This window comes from Hemibagrus wyckioides, linkage group LG10 (genome assembly GCF_019097595.1).
Source record: "Hemibagrus wyckioides isolate EC202008001 linkage group LG10, SWU_Hwy_1.0, whole genome shotgun sequence".
Taxonomy (NCBI): Eukaryota; Metazoa; Chordata; class Actinopteri; order Siluriformes; family Bagridae; genus Hemibagrus; species Hemibagrus wyckioides.
Genome location: NC_080719.1, coordinates 9,855,886 through 9,871,628, shown reverse-complemented (window position 1 = coordinate 9,871,628; position 15,743 = coordinate 9,855,886). Strand labels below are relative to the sequence as shown.

Here is a 15,743-nt window from a genome sequence, read left to right as displayed (position 1 = left end):
CACTCTTTACAACTGTTGTGTGCACATTTAATTCTAATACAAATTATTTTTTCTTTACACCTCAAGAAGGTATAAAGTCACAAGCATGATAAGGCCAGACACCAAATTTTGTGTAGAACAAAAAATTCTGTGGCTAATGACCGTACTATACCTTTTTTTTGTCTCCTCTAAGAAAGCATTTTGACTTTCCGAGCACTCAGGAATTAATAAGCTTGATATTAAGCTCTGAAGATGCAGGCATACATCAAGAACAACATCAGTCAGCATCAAAGCTTTAGCAAAAAGAATCAAATTGTGGCTCATATTTATATGTTACCCCTCAGAACTCTACAGTTTTTGAATAGCCAGTGCTGTGTGAAGATACACGAATAAAAGCATGATGTCTATTTAAAACACTGTGATATCTGTAAATTACACGGTGACATAATCCTTTTCAGCTACTAGCATTTCTTATCAGAATGTATTAATCACCCCTGTGAAAAAGGCTTTAGAGTATGTGATTACTCTGTGTTATGAATCAGAATCCTCATGAGCGTGTCAGAACTCACACCCTGTTCATTAAACAGACACACTCACACTGCGTTATGGCTCTTAGGTACTAACTACTAAACTGTACAGTTGGCAGAATCGCCAAGTAGTGCACTGTGCAGAAGGCTGTGATTTCTCTCTCAGATACCAGAGTTTGTTTTAAATTTAGGCAATTAATTAGTGCTTTTAACAATGGACATTGTCTCAACATCTGTCTGCCTTACAGAAGTATAGAAAAAAATGACTATTTACTAAAAGTTACTACTTATCCTTAACATTTATCCCTAATAAGCAAGCATGAGGCGACAGTGGCAAGGAAAAACTCCCTGAGATGTTATGAGGAAGAAACCTTAAGAAGAACCAGGCTCAGAAGGTATCCTCATCCTCATTTGGGTGAGTAAATAATGTAAATGTTGATAATGTCCTTTTTTCAGCAGTTTACAGTCATGAAAAATTGTGCCTGAGTTCATTATTAACTTAGCACTAATTCCTTCCTATAGAAAGCTGACAGAGGCAAAGGCAGTTCAAAAACAGCGTGATATTCTCCAAGTGGTTTTACAACCCACCATTATAAAAGTTCTTATATTAACATCGTTTGGCTAATTATAAAATACTTTAGCTTGTCCTTTGAATTGAAAGAGTTTTATCCAAACGTCAGTAGCTTAGAAACAAGGAGTCTCTTGTTAAATGATGTACGTTTGGACCTATTGTGTTCTACCAGCAGAACTGACAAAAACTACAAAAAACTCTAATAAGCTCTAATAAGTTACAAAATATTTTTTATATATACATGAAATAGTAGTAGGTCATCTATTTTACAATTAAAGGATTTCCTTTAAAAAGGTTTAAGAACGCCTGGACTAGACTGTGTGCAAAAGGAGGAGGGAAACATCAAACTGGTCTCACAGTAGCCTTAATTTTATTGTCCTAAAAAAAAAAAGAGATGACCGAGATTCAGTCACCTGTGATAGTTTTCCTAAAAGTGAACACTGACCTACATATCTTGTACCTCAAGATCCTAATTAAATGATTCTGAAAGTTCCCCTGAAAGGGTTTCTGAAAATTCTTTTGATGGTGATTCTTAATGTTCCTATGAAAGTGGCTGTGAAAGTTTCTAAAAGTTCCTAGCTCTCAAGTTGCTCAAAAAGTGGTTCTGGAAGTTCTTGAGAAAGTGATCCTGAAGGTCCTAAAAAATTGGCTCTGAACGTTTTAAGACAGTGGTTTTCAAAGTACTTTTGATGATTCTCAAAGTTCCTAAGTAGTTCTTAAAGTTCCTATGTGGTTCTAAAAGTTGATGGTTTTGGAAAATGGTTCTGAAAGTTCCTATGAAAGTGGCCCTCAAAGTTCCCAAGGAAGTGGGTCAGAAAGTTCCAGTGACAGTGGTTTTAAAGTTCTTTTGATGGTAGTGCTCCTAATACGGTTCCTAATAAAATGACTCTGAAGGCTCTTACGGATGTGGTTCTGAAAGGTCCTATAAAAGAGGATCTGAAAGCTCCCAGCTTTGACTTTAATACCTCATTCTGCAGATAAAGGAGCGTCTGGAGCCCATACACATCCTCATTGAGGATTGCTGTCCCTCCTTCTTCACTGTCCCTGTCTTCAGGTCCAGGATCCGGCCTGCAACACACACATATACACACATTGAACGAAAAACAGGAAGTACTATATCTGTATAATGTTAAAATCACAGTATTGTCTGACGCATCTACTATTTTAGTTCTTTACTGGAGGCTTTGCACTCAAATAACTCAGTGAACGCATTTTCTTTTTGGAACAGCTAATAGAGCGTCACCACTGAGAACCAAAGCATACAAACATGTCTCCTGGTGAAACACAGCAGTCGGTGAATCATGTGCTATTATTATTGAGTAACAAAGTCATAGCTGCAGGATAGAAGAGCGTCTATGATCTAAGCCTAAAGCCATTTCCATAAACAAATTAAAGAAAACCTAGTAAAAAAAAAAAGAGAGAGAAAGAGAAGTTACTAAAAAACAAGCAGCTGTCAGCTGTTAGAACTCCTCCGAAGCAGATCCCACACCCCCGACAAGCTTTCTACACTAAAGAGATGACGCCAAATCCTCTGAAAGTGCCAAAGCTATTAGCATTCCTCCATAAATAACGGAGGTAAATAAAGATATATATATATAGCAGAAAGTTCCAGCTAATTGCTTCCATGTATTCCTTAGTAACAATAAATAGCAATGTGCACATGATCCTGTAAAATTTCCTGTTATTTCATCAGTATTTCTGTAGATGAATATTACTCATAGCTTAATAAGTAAGGAACTAAACATGCTGCATCATGCATTTTATCCATTTATACTTGCATTTATGTTCCTTACATCACAGTAGTTACATTAGAAGAGATACAGTCATGTAGTCATTCCCTTACCGGTCTTTGTTTCCTCTCTTGAGGTTAATGATATATAAAGGAGCTCGTCATGTTACTGAGAAAGCACAAAGCCCTCAGTCCTAAAGACCTACGGCTCTTTAGAAGTCAACCTTTTAATGAGTTTAGAAGCTCGGACACTGGAGTGGAGACTTCTTCCAAAAAAGCTAAATATACATCTTTGTAGAGAAATCATCAACGGCTTCTAACGCTTTATGTAATAATAATTTACAATTATTTCATATTGTGGTAATGAGGAAGAAAAAATTAGTAAAAATTAGGAGATTTTTCTTCAATTTCATCAGAATAGAGAACACCAGGTCTACCTTTACAACAAGCATAAAGTAAGCCACTGATATCTTTGCTAAAAGATACAGCTCTCTACAGTTAGACATCACAGGATAAGGGTTTTACAGATCAGCCCGGCTCCTTAAAATACAGAGACGAAAAGTTGCGATAAATTTAATGAAGATGCATTATTAGAGAATACTTATATCACAATCAGAGAGGGAACTGCAGACGTTCTAATTTCCTTTTTTTTTCTATTAATATCTTATTTCTGTCTGGCACCCAGAGTTCCCAGTACAGGCTTCAGATCCACTGCGACTTTGACCAGGATAAAGTGATACTGAAAGAATGAATAAATGTACATAAATACACAATATTCCAACAAGCAATAATGAGCAGAGACTGCCCATGCCCTCAGGGAAGCAGTGCACCTTATTAGATAATATTTAGAATGAAAAACACAATCTTTTGTACTGATATCATCTTGGGGTTTTTTCTGCTGTTAATATTCTGACCATTTTGTTCACCATGACAAGGAAAGATTTCTGAAAACTAATATATCAGCTACTATGTCCCAATCTTCACTGAATACATATTTCGACTCCAAGTGTGTGTGTGTGTGTGTGTGTGCAGGCATTAAATGATATACAACAGATACACATGGAGGCGGTTGCTGCTCACGGCATAAAGGGAATTTTCCACAAAATCTGTTGCCCAGAATTTCAGACATACCACGTGTAACCTGTCCAATAACTCTGACCTCCTAACTCTGGTTACGTGGAAACGCACTTGACTTTAATGACTTACAGCAGTCAGATGGGAACTTGCTACGGCGTTCAAATGGCATAAAAATATGAGCTTATCATAAAGTAAGCTCATTGTGGGACGCTCTAGAGAGAGCCTCCATCCAGATCACACACAAATGTGTTATTTTTGGACAACAGAAACAAGAGATAAATATTGGAAAAGGAGCTGTGGCAGAACAGAGGTTGTGTGGTTCACTGTAAAAGAAACCAGGAGGTTTATATAAATCTGAGGTTTGAGATCAATTCTCCGAATGAATGAGACGACAAGCATAAACAAACTGTTATTGTGTTAACTTGACTAACTTAAATAAAAGCTTTTAATCATTTACAAGTTGTTCCTCTTTCACACAATAAAAACATGACGATGGTGGTTACGGTAAGTTTGTCTGGACGTCACTTGTGACCCGTGTCTGTTTGGAGAGGGATGAGTAAGCAGCACTCTTGTTTAACATGCTCGGTTGTTGTTTTATGGTGCAGTGTGGGTCCAAAAAGCTTCCACTGTTCCCAGCAAAGAGGCTCTGCAGGTGAAGTTTACTTTGGAGTGAAGATCCTGGCAGGAAAGGAAGAGGAAAAAAACAGAGGGGAAAAAGAGAGTGCAAAAACCACAGGCTGAAATGTGTGACCTCCTGCAACCCATGACCGGTTCAGCTCCTCTAGTCACAGGCTCAGATCATTTAAATGGCTTTGATTTAATCTCAAAGGGAAAGGCCACGGGTGCCAGATTGGCCCGGATGATGGCATCGGGGAAAAAGACCAAGCAAAGCAGCAATCGTTTGGAGTAAAAGAGTCAAATCCCTTCCACTCGAGGAAGCATTTCCCTCTAATAACCATGCCAACTTGTTTAGCTTCATGGGACATTTAGGTTCGGCGTAAATAGCTGACGCTCATCCTACGTGATCTCATCTCGGCTTTGCCGTGCACTTCCGCGGATGAGCTGATCTCTATTTCCAGAGAAAGGTACGAAGCAACAAACAGCAAACATCCCATGGCATTAAAGACAGCCAGGGTAAATATTTAGGCAGCACTCATCTTCTACATGTGTGGAGCAGATAAAAAGGGGTGAGAAGTACAGCATAGCGTAATGGGGTCCTTCGAGGGCAAAACGAGCGATGGGACAAAATGTTTCTTTTCATCACCAAACTAATATTTGGTGAAAGCAACACCAGATTGACTTTTGAGATAGAATAACATTCTTAAATTAAATTAGTTTGGGAAACGACTGTAGGGAAACGTTACACATGTTTAATTATGGGAGATAATTATGAGAATAAAATTGCACATATTTAAAGAGATTCGGGCTCTTTTCAATTGCAATTATTGAGTTTTTGTAACGTGCAGTTCATTAATGGTATTGAGTTGTTAGATTAGAAGGTTGAGTACAGCTTCATGAAACAATTTCAGTCATAGATAAATAGAAAAATTGAGTAAAAAACTCAAATTTTCATCTGTAGTAGACCGGATTTAACACATTGAAAACACCAACAGATATTTGGCTCAGCTCACCTATAAAGCATGGCTCTTTCTTCTACCTAACACAATATCCACCGTATCTTTGATTGTTCTTCTTCGCCTAATTATGGTTGGAATTGTTTCAAGATACTTGAAGATCTTCTCCTACCTTCAAATGAACAAAACAACACTACTTTGCATCGCATTGTAAAAAAAATCTATTTCAGTAATTGCAAAATCAGCAAAGCATTACAAATAGAGGAAGCATTTCTGCATTAACGTTGTTTTCCCTGCTGTGTTTTAGCGTCATTAAAAAGATTCATTTCCACTTATCCTGATAAATGGAATATCCTAATTGCCTACATTTACAAAAAAAAAAAAAAAAAAGCTCTCAACTTTCACCTAAAAAAAAGTGCTGACTCGAAGAGGCGACTCGTTTGTGAATGGCACGTCACCGCATTGTACCCCGTTCACCACCACAGCACCAGTGGTGAGGAGATATTAGTTGAATGGAAGCTCATTCACAGCACAATGTTTTGGTTCCCATGGCGATGAGGAAAATACACTCATGTTTGTTTTGGTCCTGTCTCCGCCCCACAACCTGTCATTGGCGTATTAATTGTTTGTATTCACCTGTTTTGTTTTGGCCGGTGATTATCTTGTCCTTGCAAGATTGTGTTATTAAGCATTTCTCAGCCTTGTTGCTGACCCATGTCTGTTAGCCTTCTGACTTTGGCCGAATGCATATTATGTCTACTTTGCTGAAAAAAGTATCCATTGTTGATCATATTGGGAGGTTTTTTGCTTTATTTTTTCAACTATTCATCTTCCAGTAAGTGCTTCATTATGATCAGCATCACTGTGTATCTGGTGTCTGTGGGGTCCTGTGAACAGGGCAAGACACCACACACCACACACACATTCTCTCTCTCTCTCTCTCTCTCTCTCTCTCTCTCTCACACACACACACACACACTCTCTCTCTCTCTCTCTCTCTCTCTCACACACACACACACACTCTCTCTCTCTCTCTCTCTCACACACACACACACACACACACACTCTCTCTCCCTCTCTCTCTCTCTCTCTCTCACTCACACACACACTCTCGCTCTCTCTCTCTCTCTCTCTCACACACACACACACACACACTCTCTCTCTCTCTCTCTCTCTCTCTCTCACACACACACACACACACACTCTCTCTCTCTCTCTCTCTCTCTCACACACACACACACACACACACTCTCTCTCTCTCTCTCTCACACACACACACACACACACACTCTCTCTCTCTCTCTCACACACACACACACACTCTCTCTCTCTCTCTCACACACACACACACACTCTCTCTCTCTCTCTCACACACACACACACACTCTCTCTCTCTCTCTCTCTCTCTCACACACACACACACACTCTCTCTCTCTCTCTCTCTCTCTCTCACACACACACGCAAACATTTCCCCTCTCTCTCTCACACACACACACACACACTATCTCTCTCTCACACACAAACACACACACTCTCTCATACACATTCTGTCTCTCTCTGTCTGTCTGTCTCTCTCATACTCTCTCACAAACACACACACACTCTCTCTTACACACATTCTGTCTCTCTCTGTCTGTCTCTGTCACTCTCTCTCTGTCTGTCTTTCTCTCTCTCACTCTTACACACACACACACACTATCTCTCTCTCACACACAAACACACACACACTCTCTCTTACACACATTCTGTCTCTCTCTGTCTGTCTCTGTCACTCTCTCTCTGTCTGTCTTTCTCTCTCTCACTCTTACACATACACACACACACACACTATCTCTCTCTCACACACAAACACACACACACTCTCTCACACACATTCTGTCTCTCTGTCTGTCTGTCTCTCTCTCTCACAAACACACACACTCTCTCTTACACACATTCTGTCTCTCTCTGTCTGTCTGTCTCTCTCACACTCTCTCACATACACACACACACTCTCTCTTACACACATTCTGTCTCTCTCTGTCTGTCTCTGTCACTCTCTCTCTGTCTGTCTTTCTCTCTCTCACTCTTACACACACACACACACTATCTCTCTCTCACACACAAACACACACACACTCTCTCTTACACACATTCTGTCTCTCTCTGTCTGTCTCTGTCACTCTCTCTCTGTCTGTCTTTCTCTCTCTCACTCTTACACATACACACACACACACTATCTCTCTCTCACACACAAACACACACACACTCTCTCTTACACACATTCTGTCTCTCTCTGTCTGTCTGTCTCTCTCTCTCACAAACACACACACACTCTCTCTTACACACATTCTGTCTCTCTCTGTCTGTCTGTCTCTCTCTCTCACAAACACACACACACTCTCTCTTACACACATTCTGTCTCTCTCTGTCTGTCTGTCTCTCTCACACTCTCTCACATACACACACACACTCTCTCTTACACACATTCTGTCTCTCTCTGTCTGTCTCTGTCACTCTCTCTCTGTCTGTCTTTCTCTCTCTCACTCTTACACACACACACACACTATCTCTCTCTCACACACAAACACACACACACTCTCTCTTACACACATTCTGTCTCTCTCTGTCTGTCTCTGTCACTCTCTCTCTGTCTGTCTTTCTCTCTCTCACTCTTACACATACACACACACACACTATCTCTCTCTCACACACAAACACACACACACTCTCTCTTACACACATTCTGTCTCTCTCTGTCTGTCTGTCTCTCTCTCTCACAAACACACACACACTCTCTCTTACACACATTCTGTCTCTCTCTGTCTGTCTGTCTCTCTCTCTCACAAACACACACACACTCTCTCTTACACACATTCTGTCTCTCTCTGTCTGTCTCTCTCACACTCTCTCACATACACACACACACTCTCTCTTACACACATTCTGTCTCTCTCTGTCTGTCTGTCTGTCTGTCTCTCTCACACTCTCTCACAAACACACACACACTCTCTCTTACACACATTCTGTCTCTCTCTGTCTGTCTTTCTCTCTCTCACTCCTACACATACACACACTCTCTCTAACACACATTCTCCCCGTCTCTCTCTCTCTCTCACACTCTCACACACTCCCTCTCTCTTACACCCCCCCCCTTACTTACATATAAATAAGAGCATAAACCTGATTGCATTTAAACCAGACATGAACTTAATAGATACTTGGATCTAATACTTGTGCAACACAAGTGCAATTACTGGGTGATTTAATTATATCATAATTCAACAAACAATCGCACAATCAAATTGGATTAAAACTGACACGTCATGGAAATGTGTACATCAGTTAAGGGGGTTGGTGGGTTGTTTTTTTTTTTTAGATAATTATATTTTAAGTGTTGAAAACGATGCAGTGTTGCAACCAGGCTTCTCGTACCATTCTCAGCCTGGAGCAGACGTACCAGGAATGAACGTGAGGTGTGTTACATCATCAGGTGCTGGTGTTTTATCCTGATTGATTATGGCTGAGCCTCCACCGAACGCTCCACCATCATTTCTCACTCCAGACAAAATCAAGCGTTAACCAGCAGATTGCGCAATTCAATTATGCATGCAAGACCAATATATAACAGTTCAGCTTTGAAAGGCACATTAGCCAGGGAGAGGAAAGAGAGAAAAATCTTTTCGCTGCTTGCTTTATCACTGAAAAATATGAGCTTATCAAAACCTCATCAGGAACTTTTCAATATTTTAGCTGGACCGGCTACAAGAACATTAGGAAGATGGAGGTGAGCAGAATTAATTTCTTCTCCCCTCAGACATGAAAGGAAATTCTTTAACGTCCATCATCTAATGTAACCCACTTCAGCTGGGATGTTTGTGAAATTTACCGCTCTGTCTGTAAGTCATGATGGATAGTTTTAGAGATGGGTTTATAGCCGGAAATTCATCTCAATATTTATGATAGGCTGCAGTGATTCAAAACCATGTGTAATGTGCAAGAGTTAAGAGATGACAGTGACTGAACGAATCCAGGCGTCTCCCTCGGTAAAGCCTGCCACTAGACACACAGCTCCTTTTATTATAAGAGTACTCAGGCTGGACGATCTAATGAAATAAACATTGTGATGAATTGTGAAGAACATCGCAATATGTTGTTGTTGTTGCTGTTGTTGTGGATCTTACAAATCTATTAGCCGTCTTCAAGCTCCCACCCACAAGCCAGCCCTCTCCTATCACACATGTAGCAACCTGTGAGAGTGAAGACTAACACGTTTCTTCCGAGACAAATAAAGCCAGCCAAGCACGTCTTCTCAAACTGCTGCTAATGCTGAGGCACATGATAGTGGAAAAGGGAGAGGGATCAGCCCTCTTACGCATACAGGACCTCAGCGATGTCCGTGATTGGTTAGTGCTGTTCTGATAGTGACGGAAGAGACGATCTCGCCCCATTTCTCCCACAGATCATAGCCAGCTTTGCTTTTAAGGACTCAAGGAAGTATCATCATGATTTCTGGTATTATCACTATGTGGCGGTGAGGGTGTGGCTAAGTGTCAGCTGTGGACAGAAAGGGTTAGAAAAAATATTCTACATTAAAAGTAGTGAATGAACTTTTTCAGACTCGATAAGAACAATCACATTTGCATAATGCAAGTTAGCCCTAGTGGAATTTATCTTGCTTGTTAGTAGGCTGATCTATTCTTTATAATGGTAAAATGAGAGAGAATGCTGCAGGCAGGACGCAAGCAGGATCGAGAGCGAGCGAGTGAGTGCGAGAGAGAGATGAGAGATGTGTGAGTTTAGAGTGCCCTCTGGTGAAGAAGTGTGAAATATATGAGCTTTCCTGTCAGAGACATTTGAAGCTTGAAGCAGTCAGCAGGATTTATGTTTCCAGGCACTGAAGTGTGTCAGAATGATTCTTGCCTGCTAATACGCTACAGGCTACAGTCTCTAACAGCAGGCTAAGGTTCCAAGCAGTTCGGAAAGAACATGAACAAGCAGCAACTTCATAAAGCATAAATACAGCTAATTGAGAAAAGCTTACCGTGCAAGGTATTATTTGCCTTAAATGACTGCTATTAGTCAAATTAGGCCTAGCTCTAAAAATCATTATTAACAATTTAGACTGGACTGTACGGTGACCACAAGTGCCAAGAAAGACACTTCCTCAGACAGTCTAGTCAATTTATCTTGATGCATGCTGAAACCAAAACACATCCTTCATTTGTATTCGTGGCAGTTTTGTTCAAACAAGTTAAATTGTTAGAGAAACTTTCCATTCATCCTTTTTCTATACTGCTGGTCGCCTGGATTCTATCCCAGGAAACTCAGGGAATAAGGCAGTGGACATCATGAACAGGGTGCCAAGCCATTAAGAGCACTATTACACATAGACACACCCATTCACACAATTTTAGAGATGCCAATCAGCCTACAATGCACGTCTCTGGCCTGGAGGTGGAAAGTGGAGGAGCTGGAGTACCAGAAGTAATAAAGGAAGCAAATAACTATTAAGTTACTAAATGTTGAGAAGTAAAAGGATTTAAGGTATCTCTACTGTTAAATAATGAAAACTGCTATTCACCCTAAGCTCCAAATTTAGTCAGTTAACACCCACAATCATTGCAAAGGTATAATATTCATGCTGGTCATTGCGAGTTTTATTTTACTTAATGACTGGAGGAATGGCAAATAATGCAGCTGTTGAGTATTTGGAATAGATCCATTGTTAGGGGAAAAATAACAAAACTAACCATTACTAGTAACATATTTAATATTATTGTTGGTGTTATTAACGTGAAGCTCATTGGTTAAAATGTTCAATAATAATATCTGTTAGGGAATATCTAATATCTGTAACAAAACAGGCTAATGAGGGAGCTGTTTTTAGATTCTATAATTAAGCGATAACAGGAAATTATTTGTGGATGTGTAAATGATAACCTGATACATATCTTGATCAAAATATTATAATTTTTCTCTGGAATATGGGGAATAAACCAGTTCAAAACATGCTCAAATAAATGGAATACAGACCAAAATGTAAGGCCCTTGAACTCCATCAGCAGGTCCATTCTTGCATTCCTCAATCTTATAACCACATAGTTCTATAATAACTCATAGTAGTTACTGAAGATAACAATCCATCAGTTCAGTTACTGAAAAATACAATCTCTAGCATGGATAAATGAGTGCTAACAGTAATAACGTTTTTTCTATCCTGTACTTGGCACCTTGGCAGCAAATGTAAAGCACTTGTTTGTGGCACTGATATGTTTGCTAGTCCTAACTTGGTTCCTCCGAAGGATTCTATGTTTAAGAAGTGCGTGTGTCTTTTTGAGGTACTTTTGAAGTGCCTCACCGGTCATGGAGTTCTCAGAGGTGCTGAGCTGCTCGCGGAGTTTGTCCACGTCGTCAGGATGGACCTGCTCGTACAGGGTGCTGCCAAACCACTCGGACTGTGGCTGGTTCAGCACGGGGGTCACCGAGTCCGACACATAGATCACGCGGCCCGTCTCAGCTGCCACCACAAACAGGAAGCCATCAGCCGCCTCCAGGATCAAGTGCTTCAGCTCCTGCAGGACAACACACACCACCACGCATTAGGATTCAGAGCAGGAATTAAACGCATGCTATGATTGCCTAATGCTCTGTCTGAATTGCTCCATTGGCAGTGATAGTTCACTGGTTACTGTTCCTGATTAGAAGGCTGTTCATTCACATTCTGGCGCACTCAAGCTGCCACTGTTCAATCTCAACTGCAAGTTGTTTTGGAGGAGAGCATTTTCAGAAGGAATAAATTTCAGGATGATGACTACAATGGTGCTGAAGAACGCCATCTTTTTCTGTTTGTCAGAATCCATTATGAGTCTTCGATGTCTAAAGCTGTTCAACCAAAAAAATTACATTCGCCCAATTTTGATTTCACTCCAAATGTCAGTATGATTAATGTCCCAGAGATGTGCCTTTATTGTCAGTTTAGAGCTCAATTTAAGCCAATTTGGGTAATTTAGGCTGAGAAACCATAGAGTGAAAACAAATCTAAATGAAAATGAATATTATATATGAATATTTTTTTAATATTTAGTTATTTTCTAAACTGCTCCTTAGGCATCTATAATTCAGTTTATCTTCCACCCAATACTTCTGACTTTTAGAATATTCTGGATTTTCTACTCTTCTACCATTTTCTACTATTTTTTGGAGATTAGGGACAAGGCTGCTATTATTCAGCTTTAGCTAATATTTTTGGTGAAATCTAGAGAGGGCCCTAAAGAGAAACTAATTTACTATCAGTAACTAAAATCAGTGTGTGCTTTGAGGCATGAAACTTTTTCTTTTGTAAATTTACAGTTTTCAACCTTAACGAAGACTGGAATTATAAATTTGAAGCTATTTCTAAATACATTTACCACCCCTGCTGATATAAGCCATTGCGTGTGATGATTGGGACATAAAGAGCCCTATATAAAATTCTATTATTGCTTCTTCTGAAACTCCTAACAGCAGCCCACAGCATTTTTACCTCTCTTTAAGTTTAATATTTTCTGTCTGCTGTTTAAATCATATCATCAGAGAATATGATAAGCTTTAAAATATTCAACATGAATTTTGAAAACTTGCATACTTTTAAAAGTTCTCTTTGCCACAAAAAAAGGTAAAACAAATGAAGTCTAATTTGTGTGGTGGTGGTGGTGAAGCCTTGCTGCCCACCTGCTCGGTGAGGAAGGAGGGTTTGTAAGCTCCATCAGTAGACGTGTTGCCAGTTCCTCTCATGGACTTCATGTGCGACACAGCCATACGTAGGATGGTGAGCTTGTCAGGTTTCCGGGCCAGCGCACTGCAAGTGGGCACCATGTCCGACAGCTCGGTGATGTACTGCGTCATTTTATTACGCCGGCGTCGCTCGATCTCGCTGTGGTTTTCTCTGCATAAAGAAAGAGGAAAAGCTAGTGCTTTATACGTATGTAATAAATTAATTAATAATGCTAATAATAAATATTATCAGAAAACAAGTTCTGGGAAAAGTCTGATTATCCTGAGCTTGTTAAATAAAGGGCAAAATCATGTCATATTTATTTAAAACAAACTGAAATACAAGAAAAACTATGACTGTGTGCATGTTGATTACACTTAGTCCCTTGACTTAATTCTGTTTGCATTTAAAATCATTCTCCTGTCATGGCTCAGTCTAAAAACACTGTGTGTTGAATGCTATTCTACGCCTAAGAAAGCGAAAAAGACTCAGAGCTATCGGAGCTGTCACTGTCAGTATTGTGACACATGACAGACAGGGTTAAATAACTCAAAACAGGCAAAGATCAAAACAAGGATCTACCATCAGGCACAGAAGTCAGGAAGATCAGGAACGCAAGATGCAAGAAACAAAGAAAGAGCAGAGTAACAATAGAGTACCTCTATCAGGTAACAAAGCAATGACAGAACAGGGGACAGAGACAGGACCAAGACAGACAACAAAACAAAAACCAACATGTCGCTTGTTGCCATGGGAACTGTTCGGCAAAAAGGGAAAGCATGACATTTTATATATTTTTTTCTTTAGCTGATTTGTAATGCGTACAGCAGATACAGTAAACAATAGCACTGCCTTGAACTTAACATAACAAAAATCCCATAGCCACTCTGGTAGAAATGAGGACTAACACATTTGCAGTGTTGCTACCTGACAGAACTATACAGCTCATTGGTTACGGCTCTGAGCTAGTGAGTTCAAGCCTTTGGCACTGCCAATCTGCCCTGGTTAGGTTCTTGAGCAGGACCTGTAGCTCTCTCTGCTCCAGGAGCATCAGATAATTATGCACTGGACATCAAAACTTACAGGATAAAAGTACACCAAACACCAATAAGAGCTTTAGAGTCAGAGACCCATTTATAGATCCTAATAGCTTGCAAACACACTTCTGGAATTTTTAATGTCATTCATGTGTTTTGATACCTGCGCTATTCTGCCAGTTGGAGCTTTAGTTACCTCACAACTTGTATAAGCGATATAAGCTCTCCATTTTTTTGACTTGTTTTACCAATCATATCAATTGCTTGCAATGTGCTGGACGACTATACAGGTTACAGTACAAGCTAATAACGACAATGTTTGAAGCGATAGAAAATAGACAAAGTTATCGTAATCAGTCGCTAACTAGCATTACCTTGTATTAGCAGGCAGGCTTACTTAAGTTAAGTTAATCACAAAGAAATTTAACATGTATGTAACAAAGCATTTTCGGTTCGACTGTATACTGTAATGTATCACTATCTGGTGTCATTCACAGGACAGGTATCTTTTAGAGTCTGGTTCTTCTCAATGTTTCTTCCTCCGGTCATCTGAGATTTTTTTTTCTTGCTCATTAGAGAGCTAAATTTGCATACTGTTAAAAGCAAGAATATAAATAAGAATAATACCCATTACTTAGATTATGGAAGTAAGTGCTGACCCGCTGATTAGTCCCACTCATCACTCTGATTAGTGTTAGGGTCCTGAAAATGCTGTGCACGTCTTAGACCTTGGCACTAGACTGTGGTTCATCCCATTTTTTTGAGAAATGTGAAGACAAAATCCCCTCATTAAGTCAGACGATCAATCACCATGTACCTACCCTCAATGCTCGTTATCCCTCTTCACTGTTCAACTCAGTCTTTCATTAACGAGCCCATAGTCGTTTTTAAATCCCTCAAAGTCTAATCATAAAGTGAACTCAAATAAAGAAGAGCAAGCAGTATTATAAATCTGTTGTACTCATCATCTGAGTGTGATGGCTCCACGGGGAAAAAAAATGTAGTCATCACTGGGGGATAATTAAAGACTGTCTTAAAGACTGTAGTTAGATGGACACAGTCGAATGCATAAAGACAAAAAGCTTCAAAAAAATATAATGACACAAAACATTTGGCATGGAGCAAAAAAAATGGAAATTACTTTTGTTTTGTGTACCACATCCAAGTGAAGTGGATTTGATCTCTAGCACTCAGAGTTGCTTCAGGATACCTTATAGTTCACTAGGCAAGACAACAGTCCACAGCAGAATTTCAAAGAAAACTAGAAAGAGTGGAGAAGCAATGCCACTATCTGTATTTATATCCACATCTTGTGTAGAATATCTGTATCTAGATTCGGATTTCATGCATCTAAGCATGGCCAACAAGTAAGTGTTCTATCCTTTCTTTCTTTATTAGTATTTTTTAACAGGATCCTAACCACTATGAGCCCACAAACAGAAATGATAGAAATGGCATCACTGTTTTTCAGCTTTATCGCTCAGGTTCCTGCTAATAAATGTGATGTCCCACA

At 39.7% G+C, this 15,743-nt stretch overlaps 1 protein-coding gene across 4 annotated transcripts in view; it reads right to left on the bottom strand.

The window, feature by feature from the left end:
• The window catches only part of arnt2 (aryl-hydrocarbon receptor nuclear translocator 2), a 101,008-nt gene that overhangs the window by 66,451 nt on the left and 18,814 nt on the right, over nucleotides 1-15,743 (bottom strand). For all 4 annotated transcript variants that reach the window (XM_058400844.1, XM_058400845.1, XM_058400847.1 and 1 more), the window contains 3 exons: nucleotides 13,151-13,364; nucleotides 11,799-12,012; nucleotides 2,043-2,145 (listed from right to left, as the gene is read on the bottom strand). In XM_058400844.1, coding sequence (XP_058256827.1) covers nucleotides 2,043-2,145; nucleotides 11,799-12,012; nucleotides 13,151-13,364 — 531 coding nt within the window. The remainder of the gene's footprint in view (nucleotides 1-2,042; nucleotides 2,146-11,798; nucleotides 12,013-13,150; nucleotides 13,365-15,743) is intronic.